This window comes from Cephus cinctus, unplaced genomic scaffold (assembly GCF_000341935.2).
Source record: "Cephus cinctus unplaced genomic scaffold, Ccin1 Ccin1_scaffold0606, whole genome shotgun sequence".
Classification (NCBI taxonomy): domain Eukaryota; kingdom Metazoa; phylum Arthropoda; class Insecta; order Hymenoptera; family Cephidae; genus Cephus; species Cephus cinctus.
The window spans coordinates 79055-96700 of NW_014333252.1; the positions used below are offsets into that span (position 1 = coordinate 79055).

The following is a 17646-nucleotide window of genomic DNA, read 5'->3' on the forward strand; positions in this document are numbered from 1 at the left end:
TCGACCCCGTATTATTGATTATTATGAACTGTCTTTAGCTGGTTATTCTTTATGTGACAAATTATCTCAAGTCTGCGGAAAACTTTGCTGAAATGGCATATAACTGATTGTATGTACAAGAAATATTTTATTTACAATGCATCATTGTTTACATTGCAACTGGAACCCTTTGTTACTGATACAGTATGGGGCCAACATCCTACCGTATACTGTACTTAGTATTTATTTGTGCCGATGGTAACTCTTTTTATCGTCCTTATTCTTTTGAGACTTTTCGCCTCGTCGTCGCTTATTCAAAGGATTCCTTGGATCGTAAATCTCAAACCAATCATCATCCTTAGTACTGGCATCTTTAGCTAAGACTGCCGACTTTTCTTCGCAGCGTAACGTATGTGTCATCCATGATTCATCAGTTGGGTCATCCTCATCATCGTTCTTTTCAGTTTTCTTTTCTTCGCTCGAAGTCGTCTCTGCTACCTGTTCCTTAGCGGTTTGAAGTTTGCTCCGAAATTTTTTTAACATCTGAAGCGTAAAGTCCTCACGTGATGGACCTGTAAAGAAACATGTATAACTAAACTAAATAACAAGGTGAAAAGTCGACAATAGATATACCTTTCTTAGGTAATTTCGATTTAGCATCTTTGTACTTCTCCTGCGTTTCTATGTACTCCCTTAAAATTTCAGATTTCTTTTCCTTTTTTTCCTGAAGTTCCACTTTCATTTTCTCGTTTTCTTCCTTTGCTATTTTCTCGTTTTTAACACCGCGCTTCAACTCGCGGATTTCTTTCCTTATGGCTTCCCTATAAAAGTAATAATCTTTTTTATGTTTACTAGCAGCAAACAGCAATTATCGCACTCACGCTTTCTTTTTTCTTTCATCATCTCGCGCTTTTCCTAGATAATATTCCTCGACGTCTGAATCGTTATCATCCTCCTTGTCATTCACCTTATAATCATCGAGCTTTGTCGTACTGGAAGACTTTTTTGAGTGTGTTAATTTATTCTTTATTCTTTCTTTCATCTCTCTGTAGACATAACATAAAACAAGTATTTATAGGGTTGTTCAGGTCAAACGTACCAACTGTAGTGAATCTGTCCTTTTGATATCTACAGAAAAATCAACTTCAGTCGATGCGTTTGTTCTGAATGACATTTTATATTTTACTATCTACCAATGACCCAATGTCTGTGATCATAATGCATAATAAAATATAATTGTGTAAAAGATAATATGGCATTTGATGCTCTGTATTTGTAGTGCAAACCCATTGGAAAGCTCGTACCTCATAATAATATATTATTAATACAAAACGTTCTTTAATCGTGGAAAACAAATACTTACTGCTTTTCTTTTGATATTGCTGCCAATTCTTCAGGAGTTTTCATTTCATCCCCACTTTCCCAGTCGCTACTACGATCTTCTTTAATTTTTTTACTTGGTGGCCCTGCAGGTTCCACCGCAGCCTGACTGCTTAACTTTGGATCTGCTAAATTATCGTGAGCTGATTTTCCTTTTCCGCCAAACTGTTTATTCAATACTACGGATTCCTCCTCATCTTCCTCGGCTTCTTCGCCAAAAGATAGTAATTTGAAATTTCTGCACAAGTGCAATTGAAGTAATTGTTATATTCGGTGTAAGTCATCGACTTTTACATAGCAAAGAAATACTTACTTTACACCAGATTTTTTATCCTTTTTCTTATTTCTCTCCTCATCGCTTCTGTTTGAGACGCTTCTAGGTTCAATGTCTGTGAATGGATTGCTTAACACTTCTGTTTTTAAGACCTTCTGTGGATACACTGGTCGTTCATGCTAAAATAGAATTGCGAAATGCATCTTATTGTAAAAAGTAGTATTCTCCAATGATTTTTACTAAAATCAATTGCAACATATTTTAAATATTATGTATTAGAAGGCTTTGCAGCAAATAGTTACCTCATTGACAAGCGCATCCTCCAGCTTGAGCATATTATAAATAGTTTCACCAGTAACTTTTCCAAAAATAGTATGTTTATTTTGCAATTCAGGCGTTGCTGCAAGTGTAAAAAAGAATTGGGAACCATTGTCATCCTTGCCTGCATTCGCCATTGCCAATAAACCTCTGCGGCAAAAACGTAATCTTGTGTGGAACTCATCCTATATGCAAAAATTGTTTGAAGTTATGTATTTCTACATTGCTTGACTTTGTAGAATACCACTAATAGTTTGATAGAATAATAAAATGTACCTTGAAAGGTTCTCCATAAATACTCTCACCCCCCTCACCAGTTCCAGTCGGGTCACCTCCTTGGGCAATAAATCCTTTTACAATTCTGTGAAATATTGTATTATCATAATATCCTTCCATGCACAATTGTATAAAATTCCTGCATGCTTTTGGAGCTTCCTTGGTCCATAACTCCAAATCTATATCACCAACTGTTGTTTTCATAACCACCTATTGTACATACAAAATTATTAATATATCATACATACATGTTTATTAATGCAACTACGATTCATAAGGAATATATTCAATTTAAAATAAAAATTTAATTGAAAGAAATAACAAATGTTGTCTTCGGTACAGGTTATATTTAGTTTTATTTGCGTCACATTTATTTACTAACTTCTAATTAATACTTTATTGCACTGTTAAAGGAATACTTACTTTACCCGTAGTGGGTGGTTCTTGTATATAAATATTGCTCATGATTTTATATACTTAGTGCAGATTTTTATGTTTGACAGAATTTCATAGAGTCGTTTTTATTTACTCTTTGTAGAACAACGCCGTGAAAGACTGACAGATGCTGATGGGCACCAATTCGCGGTTGACAATAACTAGAAAAACCACTAAATTAATTGCATTTTTTGGTAAGTTACCATTAAGTCATTGTAATTAACATAAGCAAAAAAATATATATTTATAGCTTCTTTAATTTAGAATATCGCGGTATAGTCATATACTTCTTGATATTGATAAAACATGAATTTACCCTTTCCCATTTAACACCAATTTCAATAGTTTTTATCATATTTGTTGGTTGCCTAGTTGATTACAATTTATTGCGCGAATTTAGTAGTAGTTAATGTGAAATGTAAAACTTGCATTGTTACCCAGTGCATAGTACATTATAATTTAATACAAAAACTAGTCTTGATGTCAAGCATACTTCATTAAGAATATAATATAGTGAATAAACTAACATAATATTACATAACATAATAGAACAAAACAATAAATTTTTTGTGTGAGGTGCTCCAATTTTAATTTTTAACAAGTGTATAAAATATAATTTTTACTTTCGAAAAATATCTTATAAAAGCCATGGCAGAGAAAAAAGAATTGTATAATCTCATTAATGGAAAAACTAAGCTACCTAAAATGAGACCTGTTCCAGATATATCACAATTTGAAATCAATCATATAGAAAAAAGTGATCTTTCTAAGTATCGTTTGTCTACAATAAAACGTTGTGAAGTATATGATATATTATTAGCTATGGGCAAAAGATTTCAAAAAAATAACTCCACATTTGAGGAAAGAAGTGATTCAATAAATCAGATTCAATTACCTAAATCATTTTATATTAAAAAACTTGAAGAATGGGCATGTCAAATACCTGTAATAGGACTTTTACCTGAGTGGGAAACAAATATAGAATCTCTAATACCAAAAATGATGAAAAAGAACCACTCTAAAATGTATGAAAGTATTATACAAGAAGCAAAGGATATTTACATAAAGCAAATGCAAAATTTAGAAATTCAGAGGATCGTGGTATTTGATACAGATGATGAAATTCAAACAGATTTTTGTGATCATTGTCTTTGTCCTCAAATAACTTCCCACATGCCCCGTTCATTATTCATAAAACGCTGCAATTTCTTGGAACAGCAATACTTTCTGTCTCACAATGTCATTAAATGTATAATTATTAAGGCACACTCTCAGCTACCAACAAAAATTTTAAATATGAAACAGTACCCACAACTCGGCTTATTAGATCTATCATCACTTCAAAATTTAATAATGAAGGAAATTAAAAAAGGAGGTTTAATTATTACAAAGAATTACTACCGCTATACTGAAAAATTAATACAAAAATCTAAGAGTATTCAAAAAATTCCATCTAAAAAACTTTTCCAATTTATGTGTTGTGTAACAAATGTATTTGTGCAACAAATTTTAAACAGCATGATGAACACTATAAATCATGTAATAGAAGAAATACAGGATCATCAATCTTGTCCTCAAATTAATTTACAACTCGTGTGTGAGAATAACAAGTTGGCTATTAAACCAAGTATCGAAGAAATATATTTATCCTACCATAGCATCATTGATAATGTTACAAACATAGCTCAAGATTTTATACCCCTAGAAGAACGGCTAGGCATAAAAACAGATCAAGAATATATTAAGATAAAACTACCAGAGTGGTTTATAGTAAAATCTCATAGTAAACTGCAGCAGGTCCTTCAAGAAATTTTCCAGCCTTTAAACAACTACTTTCAAGAAGTGACTACAGCATTTGGCGAAGTTTGTTCTTCTAAAACGAAATCCAAAATTGAGCAGTTCATCACAGAAGGACAAAGTTTCGAAGTATATTGTAATAAAGTTAAAAAGTTTAATACATTTGCTAAACAGGCAAATGCAATGGTGGATAATATTTATTATGCTACAGGAAAACTGGAACAATTATCAGCAAAAGAATCTTTAAAAAACTGCGCATTAAGTATTGTTGACATAGTGTTAAAGGAACTTATCGTTTATCACCGTAATTACAATGAGTCAATTTGTTATACATTTGAGGAACTTAAAATGCGATTATTGAATGTACCTAACAATGCAAAAGCTCTGTTTGAATTAAGTGATTATGCGTCGCATGCCTCGAGGACGCTTGTTTATGAATTGGAAAAGAAAATTGAAAAATCCATTAAAATGCTTCTCTCTCTAATGTATATTACAACTCTCACAGAGGACCACATGGAGTTGAACAAACGTACAATTAATTGGATGCAAATGATTTTGCCCGTATTTGAGCAAAGTAATACGCTATGTGAAGCCATGAAGTGCGAACTTGAAGATGAATTGCAACGAAAAATAAACACGTTAAATGCCGAGGTTGATGACATTTTTCCAAAGCTTATTATACTTGATGATATGGATGATGCAAAGAGGATTCATGAGTATATGGAGGATCTAAGAGTTCTAGTGATAAAGATGGATCATATAGATGAACAAATCGAATGGATTAATATGGAAGAGAAGCTTTTCAAATTTCCTGAAACACTCTTTCCAAAAAACGATGAAATTAAGGATATAATAATGCCATTCTATTCTCTGATTAATCTGATTTATAAATGGCAAAGGGACAGTGGCGTTTGGTTGGATGGACCTTTTGAATATTTGAATTCTACCACCATTGAAGAGAAGACTTTATATTATTTAAAAGAGTTTACACAAATAAGTAAGACTTTCAAGGCAAAAATTAAAATGGATATATCAACTAATAAACCTTATAGATTTTCTGGGATCGTTGATGATCCTGATCCTATGCAACAACCTGCACCATTAAAATTATGCTGGCAGGTTTTAGATGATCTCAATAAGTTAGGGCAGTACGTCCCTTTAGCTGTTTGTATGTGCAATCCAGCTTTAGTAAAACGTCATTGGGATGAGATGTCAGCCATTGCAGGATTTAATCTTACACCAAATGCTGGAACCACTCTTAGAAAAATGATTGAACATGATCTTATGGGTAATATTGAAAAGTACCAAATAATTAGCATCGGTGCTAATAAGGAGCTTGCTCTTCAGCATCAATTATTTAAAATGGTCGAAGAATGGAATTCTGTACTTTTTTTAACAGAGTTAGATGAAAAATCAAATATACTCATTCTAACTGAGTTAAATAATATCGAAATTCTTCTAGAAGATCATTTAATAAAGATTCAAGAAATGCGTGGCTCTTACTTTGTTAAACCAATACAAACGGATGTGATGGACTTTTTCGATTTTCTTTTACGGATTCAAAATATCATTAACCTATGTACTCAGTTGCAGAAACACTGTTTATACTTTCTCCCTGTATTTTCAAACGAAGTAGCGGCAGTGCAACTGGCTGAAGAGAAAATTTTATTCACAACTGTCAAAATTACCTTGCAAAACGCTATGGATGAAGTCTCCAATGATGCCAGAGTTCAACATATTGGGAAGAATCTGGAATTCTTAAAAAATCTAAAAGAAGCTGCTAACAATATGGAAAAAATTAGCAGCGGAGTATATAATTATTTAAACAAGAAACGAACGTATTTTCCAAGATTCTTCTTTCTCTCCGATAGAGAAATTATGCAAATCTTATTTGAGAGCGAAAATCCTAAAGAAATACAAAATCATCTGAAAAAATGTTTTACATATATCGACAAACTTGGTCTCAACTATGACATGGCTATATTTTCAATTATTGGAGATTATAACGAAGAAATAGAATTACAGAATATAATCGATACTTCCAAAGCTTCTGGTTGCGTTGAAAACTGGCTAGCTGAACTTGAAAAAGAAATATATTCTACTTTACGTGACAGAATTGTAAGAAGCTACATGCAGTTTAATGAAACGTCTTTAATCGAATGGATTCTCAACAATCCTAACATGATTGCTGTTTGTGTTCTACAAATTTACTGGACTGCGATGGTCGAAGACTACTTTTTATCTGGTAAACCAGCAACTCTTAAGGAACATATCGTTAACCATTCCAAATTTCTATCTGCCATGCTTGCCGAGTTAAAAACTCAGTTGCCCAAAAAAAGTAAAATTATGCTAATGACCATAATTTATATCACAAGTCATCAAAGAGAAATACTCAACTCGTTTCTAGAAAAAAATATAACGTGTCCGTCTGATTTTAATTGGAAAGCACAATTACGATATTACTGGCACACCGATAAAGTTAAAGTGTCAATGATCAGAACAGAAGTAAATTATGGCTACGAATACTCCGGTAACCAACCGTATATAATTAATACACCATTAACTGATAGGTGCCAAAGAACTATAATGGAGGCTTATCTATTTCACTTCTATGGTGCTGTTGTAGGGCCTTCGGGTACTGGAAAAACAGAAACCATTAGAAGCTTAGCAAGATCACTTGCCGTTCAATTCCACGTATTTAATTGCACCGAAAGTCTTGATTATAAAAGCATTAAAAAAATACTTATAGGAATGATATCTTGTGGTGCATGGATTTGTTTTGAAGATTTTCATAGAATCAGACCAGATATATTATCCTTGATGGCACAACAAATGTATTCCATTGCACAAGCAATTGGCGCAAAATTAGAAACTATTAATTTGGATGGTACCATTTCGAAATTACATTCTGACTCGTATATATGCATCACAATTAATTCTGGATGGGTTGAAAAAACGAGATTACCTGACAACATGAAAGTTCTCTTTAGAAATATATCCATGTTTGCACCGGATATTTTGAGCATCAGTGAAATGAGACTTTTTGCAGCCGGATTCTCCAGCGCTAAAATGCTTGCTGCAAAAATAACAGTGCTTAATAAACTTTACAGTGAACAATTGTCTTCTCAAGTGCATTATGACCTTGGTGCACGCTCCATTAAGTTGATCGTGGATACTGCTGTGAATTTAAAATTTCGTTATCCAAACGAAGATGAATCTGTTTTAATATTACGTGCATTGATCGATGTGAATATACCGAAACTCCTTGAACAGGATGTCCTTATATTTCAAGGACTACTGCAGGATTTATTTCCAAATATTATTCTACCTCCACCGAACTATGAATATCTGCTGAACGCACTCAATGATATCTGTGTGAAGAAACGTTTAGATTTTCACGAAGTATTTAAATTAAAGGCTATTCAAATATTCGAGACTATGTATATTGAAGGTTCTTTTATACTCGTGGGTGAACCTTTTGGAGGAAAAACAACTGTTTTACGTACACTCGCCAAAGCTCTATCATTGCTGCACGAACAAGAAAATTTGCAGAAGACTTTCAAAGTACAAGTAGAAACGATAAATCCGAAAACTCTTACCATTGATCAACTTTTTGGATATACTGATCCAAATTCCGGAGAGTGGTTCGATGGAATTTGCTCAAAAATTTGTCGTAAGTTCAACTCGGACAAATCTCCAAGCAGAAAATGGCTGATATTCGATGGTCCAGTGGATTCTAGTTGGACAGAAACATTGAACACCTTTTTGGACGAAAGCAAAATATTATTTTTAACCTCTAGAGAAACCATAAAGATGTCTCGGTTAATGTCAGTGATTTTTGAAACTAAGGATTTGCTTAATGCATCACCGGCAATGATATCACGCTGTGGAATTATATATTTTGATCCAAACGTCGCAGGCTGGAGACCACTCCTCAATTCATGGATTTTAAAGCACAATGTATTCAGTGGCTGTGAGAAATTATTATACTCGTTATTTGATTGGTCCATGGATGCTTGTTTAAAATTCATTGGGAAAAAATGTATAATGACTATTTCCACAGGTGATATACATCTGGTATCATCGACCTTGAACCTATTGGAAATGTACCTAAAAGATGCATTAGAAGATAATCCTGAAGAATTGGAGAAAAAAGAACATTTTGGAGTATGGTGCCAGGCTGCATTGATTATGTCTACTGTATGGGGTGCAGCTAGTACTTTGGATTTGGACTCACGTGCAGCTTTTGATACGTTTTACGTGTCCCTCTGGAATGGAACTAATGGGCAGTATCCACTACCACCCACCATTAAACAATTGGGAATTTCTTTGCCAGGCGATGGTTTGTTACGAGAGAACTTTTACGTTTTCAAAGGCAACGGATTTTGGAAGAACTGGAATGACTTATTGAAAAGTGAAAAGATTCTAGAACAACAAAGTATTCAACGAGCAATCGTACCGACTATTGACACTTTGAAGTGTACATATTTACTTCTCCGTCATGTGAAGCATCGTAAACCATTTATTCTTTCGAGCAACGGTGTGGCTGGAAAAACTGTCTGCATCCGAGACTTATTGACTAACGAATTATCGCAGGAGATATATTTGCCAAACATCTTCAATTTTACAAGTACAACTACAGCAAATCAAGCACAACAGATGTTTCTATCAAAATTAAATAGAATAAGAAAAGGCCACTATGGCCCACCCAAGAATCAATTCTATGTGAATTTCGTAGATGATTTGAATGCACCAAAGGAAGAAATTTGTAGATCCCAATCATCACATGAATTAATGCGTCAATATCTTGATCATGAGTATTGGTATAATTTAAAAGAACCATGTAAAGTATTTATGCATGATATGATGTTTGTTTCGGCAATGACTTTAAGTGATAATAGAAACAACCTGTGCCCTAGATTTTTAAGACACTTTAATATACATTCTCTGCATCCACCGTCTAAGGAGAATATATTTAAAATATACACAAACGTATTACTTGCTAATTTAAAGGAGAATGGCTTCAGCACGGATATACTTAGCAGCATAAATAATATGGTCAATGCTACCATAGACATGTTTCTTGCAATAGTAAAAACATTGAAACCCGTCCCGGCTAAATTTCACTACACGTTTAATTTGCGTGATGTCTCCCGTGTTATTAACGGCTGTAGTTTGATTCAGAAGGAATCCGTAGAAACAAAAGTAACGTTCATCCGGCTGTGGGTGCATGAGACATTGAGAGTCTTTGCTGATCGTATGACTGATGGTACAGACAAGGAATGGCTATTCGAAAAAATCCAACAATCCATCAAGACCCACTTCAAAGATCCCTTTGAAGCAGTGTTTGATCACTTACCCAAATTTGATAAAGACCATTTGAATATGGACAGCTTCAGGGATCTTGCCTTTGGGAATTTTATGAACTCAGAGAAGAGTTGTGAGAACAGAAGATATGAAGAAATAAGTAATATGGAGACATTAAAGAGTAAAGTTCTAGTTTATTTAAATGAATATAATGAGAATCATTCACTTCAGATGAACCTCATATTTTTTCGATACGCTTTGGAGCATTTAATAAGAATTTGCAGAATCTTATCTATCCCTTGCGGTAGTTTATTAATGATATGCGTCGGTGGTACCGGAAGAAGGTCTTTAACACGTCTTGCTGCTTATATGCAAAGACAACAATTATTTGAGCCTGCTGTAGGTCCAAACTATGACCTGCAATCCTGGAGAGAAGATTTGAAAGAAGTTTTAAGAGATTCTGGTGGTTATGGACGTGACGTAACATTCTTCATGACGGATCGACAAATCAGAGAAGCTTTTCTTCAAGATATTTCTAGTTTACTGCATACCGGTGAAGTACCATCTCTCTTTACACCAGAGGAACGACAAAAAATAATTGAGATCGTACGACTTCCTGCTCAGGATGGTAATCGTAATTTGGAAATCAGTATACATGCTGTAATGGAGTATTTTATAAAAAGGTGTAAGGACAAACTTCACTTTATTTTGTGTTTCAGTCCCACTGGAAGTTCATTCAGGACACATTTACGTTCTTACACTAATTTAGTAAGTTATTGTACTTTGGATTGGTGTGAGCCTTGGCCAGAGGATGCCTTGGAGCAGATAGCTACAAAGATCATAAAAGACGTAAATATTTCTGAAGATATAAAAGTAAATTCTATAACAGCCTGTAAGTACTTTCATAAGTGCGCCAAGAAGATTAGCGAAGATTATTACAATGAAACTGGACGTAAGAGTCATGTGACAATCCAAGCCTTTTTTCACATGGTTTCTTTATACGCAGAGCTTATGTCTAATAAGCAGAATGAAATAATGACGACCAAAAGTAGGTACCTTGGCGGTTTGGAAAAGCTCCAACTGGCTGCGCGTCAAGTAGCTCAAATGAAAGCCACTTTGACGACTTTGCGACCGCAATTGGAATTGTCTGCTAAGCAAACAGCTGCTACCATGATGGAAATAGAAAGTGAAAATATCAGTGTAGAAAACGCCACTGTTCTTGTAAAACGGGACGAGGAAATAGCCAACAGGAAAGCTGAAATAGCCGGTGCACTCAAGACAGAATGTGAAGCTGATCTCGCTGTGGCAATTCCAATTCTGGAAGATGCTGTCGCAGCTCTAAATACCTTAAAGCCTACGGATATTACTCTAGTTAAGGCCATGAAAAATCCTCCTGATACAGTTAAACTAGTGATGGCTGCCGTTTGTGTGATGCTGAACGTTCCTCCAGATCGGAGTATTGATCCTGCTACCGGTAAGAAGATAACGGATTATTGGGGAGCCAGTAAACGTGTTCTAGGCGACATGAACTTTCTACAGAATCTTAAAGATTATGACAAGGATAACATTCCTGCAACACTGATGCAAGTTATTAAAAAGACTTATATGCCTGACAAGAGCTTTATGCCTCATATAGTAGCGAAAGCATCCAGTGCTGCTGAAGGTCTTTGCAAATGGGTTCGTGCTATGGTTTCCTATGATGAGATTGCTAAAATCGTAGCACCCAAAAAGGAAAAACTTGCTGCAGCTCAAAGAGAGTGTGATGAAACGGAAGCCTTTCTTAATGAAAAGAGAAAAACACTTGCTGCCTTGAATGCAAAATTAGCTGCTTTAAACTTGAGCCTTCAGGCTACTCTTGCAAAAAAATTGGAATTGGAGAATGAAGTTGCAAATTGTAGCAGTAAACTCATGAAGGCCGAAGCTCTTATCAGTAGTCTTGGAGGCGAGAAAAATAGGTGGATGCAATCTGCAGAATGTTTAAAAAATTTATACGACAGTCTTGCTGGAGATATTTTAATCTCTTCCGGTACAATAGCTTATTTATCATTTTTTAATATGAAATGTCGATACCATAATATTTATGAGTGGAAAGAGTTTGTGAAATACTTAAAAATACCATGTTCAACGGATTTTGAATTTTCCAATATTCTCGGTTCTCAAATAAATATAAGCATGTGGCGTGTTTATGGTTTGCCGAAAAATCAGTTCTCCGTGGAAAATGCGATTATTATGGATAATGCAAAATTCTGGAGTTTACTCGTCGATCCAGAAAATCAAGCAAATAAATGGATCAGAGAAATGGAAAAATATAATAATCTCGAAGTAGTCAAACTATCTAATTTAAATTACTTGACAATTATAAGACGTGCTATTGAAACAGGCGTGCCTGTTTTGTTAGAAAATATCAAAGAGGAAATGGACGTATCTTTGGATTCTATACTATCTAAAAATATTTACAAAAAGAACGAAGTTTCATATTTAGACGTTGGCCACGATACTATCGTGTACCATAAAGACTTTCGACTGTACATCACAACGAAATTGTATAATCCACAATACTTACCATACGTTTTTGATAAAGTTACAGTAATCGATTTTGCACTACCTACTGAAGCTCTTGAAGATCGACTCTTGGATATAGTTATAGCGAAGGAAAAGCCAGAACTTCAAGAAAAATTCGAAGAACTCCTTGTACAAAGTGCAACAAATCAAAAAGCATTGAAACAGGAAGAGGATAATATTTTGACAACGTTATCAGCAAAAAATACAAATATACTTGAAGATGAAAGTGCTATAAGAATTTTAGACTCTTCGAAAAATCTTGCTCTGGATATAACAAGAAGAGAAGCAGCGATTAGGGCAACTAGAGATGAGATTAACGAATTTCGCGAATCTTATGCCCAATTTACAAAATACTCTGCAATGTTATACAGTACGCTTATTAACTTGCCAAATTTAAATCCCATGTACCGATTTTCGTTAGCTTGGTTTACTCAACTATACGTAACATCCATCGACACATCAAATAGAAGTATTCTTCTAAAAAAACGTCTGGAGTATCTGAAAACTGCGTTCACACAAAATTTACATTCAAGCATCTGTAGCTCATTATTTGAAAAACACAAACTTCTTTATACGTTCATGCTGTACTCCAAAACTTTGTTAGATTCGAAAAAAATAACAGAAGAAGAAATGAAATTCTTTACATCAAATGGTTACAAACATTACGATTCATTATCAAATCCAGCATCTACCTGGTTACAAGAAGAGTCCTGGATGAAAATATGTAAACTTAGCAGCACAATAACAGCATTTCAAGATTTTGCAAAAACATTTTCATCAAATTCTTGGCAATCTTACTATCAGTCATCAAATCCTGAAGATCAGCCATTGCCTGAACCTTGGGAAGATAATCTGACACCATTTCAAAAACTGATAATCACTAAAATTATACGACCAGACAAACTCGTTGCTAAGATTACTATGTTTATAGAAAATGGTATGGGGAAAAGTTTTATTGACCCACTACGACGTGACATATCCCAATCGTACACAGAATCAAGTTGTTTACTACCAATAATATTTCTCCTTCCAAGTGATGCAGATCCAATGGTCACCATTACAAGATACGCTGAAAAAGTTGGCTATTCTTCAAGACTATCAATAATTTCCATGAGTGAAGATCAAGCAGATACTGCTAACCTTCTAATAGAACAGGCTAGGAGAGATGGATGGTGGATCTTTATACAAAACTGTCATCTTGTTTTACCTTGGATGGCAGAACTAGAAAATATCTGTGAAAACTTCAATACCACAAATACCTCTCTAGCATTTCGATTATGGCTTTCAAGTTACTCAGTTGAACAATTTCCAATTAGTATTCTAGAAAATAGCATCAAGATAGCTAACGATTCGCCAATAGGACTAAAGGAAAATTTATTAAGCTGTTACCATTCAGAATTGATAAAGGATAAAAAGTTCTTCGATGGCTGCCCTGGAGAAGATAAACCCTTTTCAAAACTACTTTATGGACTTTGCTTCTTCCATGCTGTTGTTCAAGAACGGAAACAATTTGGTCCTTACGGTTGGAACGTGCCGTACGAATTTCAAGATTCATGTTTTCAGATATCAGCAAGACAATTGCAGGCATTTCTTAAAGAGCAAGATGAGATACCGATTAATACATTATTGTATCTATTTGGGGAATGCAATTATGGTGGACAAATTATGGATATCATGGATAAAAAATGTTTAATTACTCTCTTGGCCGATTACTGCAGTTTAAACACTGTTACTGATCCGAACTATGGTTTTGCTAGTGGTTCAGCGTATTTACTGCCGAAAAGATGCGAATATCGGGATTATCTTCAACATATTAATAACATTCCTAGGCATACGTCACCGGAAGTCCTTGGCTTAGATGAAAGCACAGATGTCATTAGAGATAATGCAATTGTTCAAGGATTTCTTGAATCTTTATCATCGATGAACGAAATCGTTTTGCATAAAAATGAAAAGTCCATAGAGGATGTAACAAGAACAATAATTAATGACATTCGTGATAAACTTCATGAAACATGGGACGTCGACAGGATTGAAGAAAAATATCCATACTCCTATGCGAATCCGATGAATATTGTTTTGGTGCAGCAAGTACATTTGTACAATGAACTTCTAACGAAAATTAAGAATTCATTAAATCGTCTTGAACTTGCTTACGATGGAGATGTATTATTCACGTCGGTATTAGAAAATTTTGCCGAAGAATTAATCAATGGAAAAGTTCCTTCGTATTGGTACACAGCCTGTAAATATCCCAGTGTCGATAATGTAGCAAATTTCATTAACAATCTCGCAGAACGCGTGGCTTTCATTAAATTATGGCTCGATGAAGGTCAACCTCGTTTATTATGGCTTCCTGGATTATCATTGTGCAAAGCGTTCCTCTCAGTATCTCGTTTAATGTTTGCCAGAAAATGTAAGATTCCTGTTAGTGAAATTTTATTTGATTATGAGATACTATCCGAAGCTGAAGTGCATGACATAAATGCTGATAATATCATTTATATTACTGGACTATTTTTAATGGCCGCGCGTTGGGATGGAGAAAATCGTGTTTTGATAAAAAATACCCCTAAAATTCTTTCTAGTCCAATACCAATAATTTGCTTTAAAATGATTGATAATAAAAAAATTTTAATAATTAAAAATAATATTTTCGAATGTCCGCTATATGTTATCGCTGGACAAAAGGGAATAAAAGATTCCGTGGAGCAGCCATCAAATTTGATTTCATTAATATCGCTTCCTACTAATATACCGGCGAAATATTGGATTAAAAGAAAGACATCATTGTTTTGTCAATGCATTGCATAAAAAGGCGCTATATAAACAATATTTTTCCGTATAGAATTGTATATCTTGACGCTTAAGAATTCTGTTGTGCAAGTTTTCTTTTTCCATTGATTCGAACTACTCGCGGAGTTCATTTCTCGCGCATCCGGTTCTGTTTCACTGATAGACAAGAGGAATGACAGTAAATTGAAGAAGCTAAAGTTTCTGTGCTTTGCTTAGCCAAAAAGAAAATACGCTCGCGACGAGTGTTTCATAAGTATCGACTTATCTCGGCAAAGTGGTTGAAATTAAATTGAGTGAAATTATTAACGAAAAATGGCGAGCCACGAAGAACTTATTTCGCAGTTTACTGACGTGACTGGCGTTGAAACTGAACGAGCTCAATTTTACCTCGAGTCATCGGCTTGGCAGCTCGAGGTGAGACAGCATATTTGCACGTTTCGAAAATGATTTAACCAAATTTTATTCTCTGCAGCCTCTACAAGTTTTTCAATAATAAATTTTTAGGAATGGAAGGGTCCGAGTAACTGACTGTAACCTAACCGTGAATGATATACCTTCAGTGTTGTGACAAAGATATTTTAGTTATAAGCTCTGTTATACTTATTCAATATAATTAAAAGATGATTATAAATCCATACAATATAAAGGTTGCATAAACATTCATAAGAAGTGTAGTGTATATTACCAGTCATATAAGCATTTGTGGAACTGCTGTGCTATTACATGAGATATAACACACTTAGGATTTAGTCGTTTGGATGGTAAAATAAATATAATATTATCTGAGACACATGTTTTCAGTCTCTCATTTGTTTAGCTACATAAATATTCACATTTGAATATGACAATTTCTCTATATAATATACTTGTATATTCATTGATTATTAGAAGACAAAGTAGTTTATTCACAGATATCGTAATAACTTTATTTGTAAATTAAAAATTAGATACTACCACATATTAATTAAAATTAATTTATTCCAGGTTGCTCTTGCTAGTTTTTATGAAAACGATGAACCAGCTGGATTAGTAAATGAGCCGATAGAAGACATAGTTCCTGAAGAAGATATAGATGATATACCAAGACCTAAAGAACCCACACCAACTGAAATGAAGTCTTCCAAGCCTAAGTCAAAACCAAAACCGAGATTCGGAACGATCAACGATTTACAAAATCGAGATAGCAGTTCGGACGAAGAAGAAGGTCAGGCATTTTATGCAGGTGGCTCTGAACACAGTGGGCAGCAAGTGCTAGGCCCAGGAAAGAAAAATGATATTATCAGTGATATGTTCAAATCTTGCCAAGAACAGGCTGTTTCTTTGGACCCAAGACCAAGTGGACACCAAAAACCAAATACATTTGGTGGCCCTGGATACAAACTAGGCCAAACAAGTAGTGATACCGAAGGTATTACATTAAAGATAGCTTTTGTTAAAATTAAATTCGTTTATTTTCGTTCCGTCTACTATTTTGATGTCGTGAACATCTTTATTTTATGTGCATATTTTATCAATCTTTGAATATACAGTGGTTTCAGCATCACCGTCCAACCAGCAGTCCAATACGGGTCTAATTACGTTAAAATTATGGAGAGACGGTTTCACTATAAACGATCAAGAGATTCGACCATATAACGATCCAGCTAATAGGGAATTCTTGGCTGCGATTAAACGTGGAGAGATCCCAATGGAAATCCGTCAGGAAGTTCAAGGTGCGGAAGTACGTCTAGACATGGAGGATCATCGTCACGAAGAATATGTACCTCCAAAAGTGAAGGTCAAGGCTTTTACAGGCAAAGGACACATGTTGGGAAGGTTTGTTGTATACGACAATTAGAAAATCTTTCTCTTTAGAGACTTTATGCAATTTTGTGAGATTAGATGTTGTAGCAATGACTGTATCTATTAATTGATTATTGATTAATCTTTTAGCCCCTCGCCTACTACTGCTGGCATGACCATGACAACAGACCCAGCAGATCAAGCAGCGAATGAGGCACAAGCTAGAAGTCAATTGAATTTAGACTCCACAAAACCAATTACTACGCTTCAAATACGTCTAGCCGACGGTAGTAATGTTAGAGTTCAACTAAATCTCACACACACAATCGGTGACATCAGACGATTTATCACAACGTATCCTTTAATAAGAACAGTCAAATAGAATCGATAAAAATTTACCAACAGTCAGGAAATATTCATAAAACATTTTCTTTAATCGTAATTCAGTATGAGGCCTCAATACGCGATGCGAGATTTCAGCTTACTAACAAGTTATCCCAGTAAGGAATTAACAGAAGAAGATAAAACCATCGCGGAAGCTGGTCTTCAAAACTCTGCTATTATGCAACGACTGAAGTAGACCCTGCAAATGTTCAGTTGCCTAACCCTATAATGCTGTAACAATGAAAAATCAACCAAATATACATTCGAACGTTTAAAAATAAAATTTCTATCACAATTATAATTTCATTGCTTTTATAATTTAACTTTCCAATAAAAATTTGCCAACGTATAATAGA

At 34.5% G+C, this 17646-nt stretch overlaps 2 protein-coding genes and 1 pseudogene across 2 annotated transcripts; 2 read left to right on the plus strand and 1 right to left on the minus strand.

The window, feature by feature from the left end:
- Positions 1-107: 107 nt before the first annotated feature.
- On the minus strand, positions 108-2834 carry LOC107269112 (peptidyl-prolyl cis-trans isomerase CWC27 homolog). Its single transcript, XM_015742606.2, has 8 exons — positions 2651-2834; positions 2228-2437; positions 1936-2136; positions 1673-1812; positions 1343-1597; positions 861-1025; positions 613-800; positions 108-551 (listed from the first exon to the last, which is right to left on the minus strand). The coding sequence occupies exons 1-8, from the start codon at positions 2690-2692 to the stop codon at positions 223-225; spliced, it is 1530 nt and encodes a 509-aa protein (XP_015598092.1). The 5' UTR covers positions 2693-2834; the 3' UTR covers positions 108-222.
- LOC107269118 (NSFL1 cofactor p47) lies at positions 2766-17577 on the plus strand. Its single transcript, XM_015742625.2, has 5 exons — positions 2766-2856; positions 16109-16532; positions 16654-16939; positions 17057-17260; positions 17354-17577. Exons 2-5 carry the CDS (start codon positions 16235-16237, stop codon positions 17484-17486), a joined length of 921 nt encoding a protein of 306 aa, XP_015598111.1. The 5' UTR covers positions 2766-2856; positions 16109-16234; the 3' UTR covers positions 17487-17577.
- On the plus strand, positions 3291-15787 carry LOC107269107 (annotated as a pseudogene).
- Positions 17578-17646: the final 69 nt, after the last annotated feature.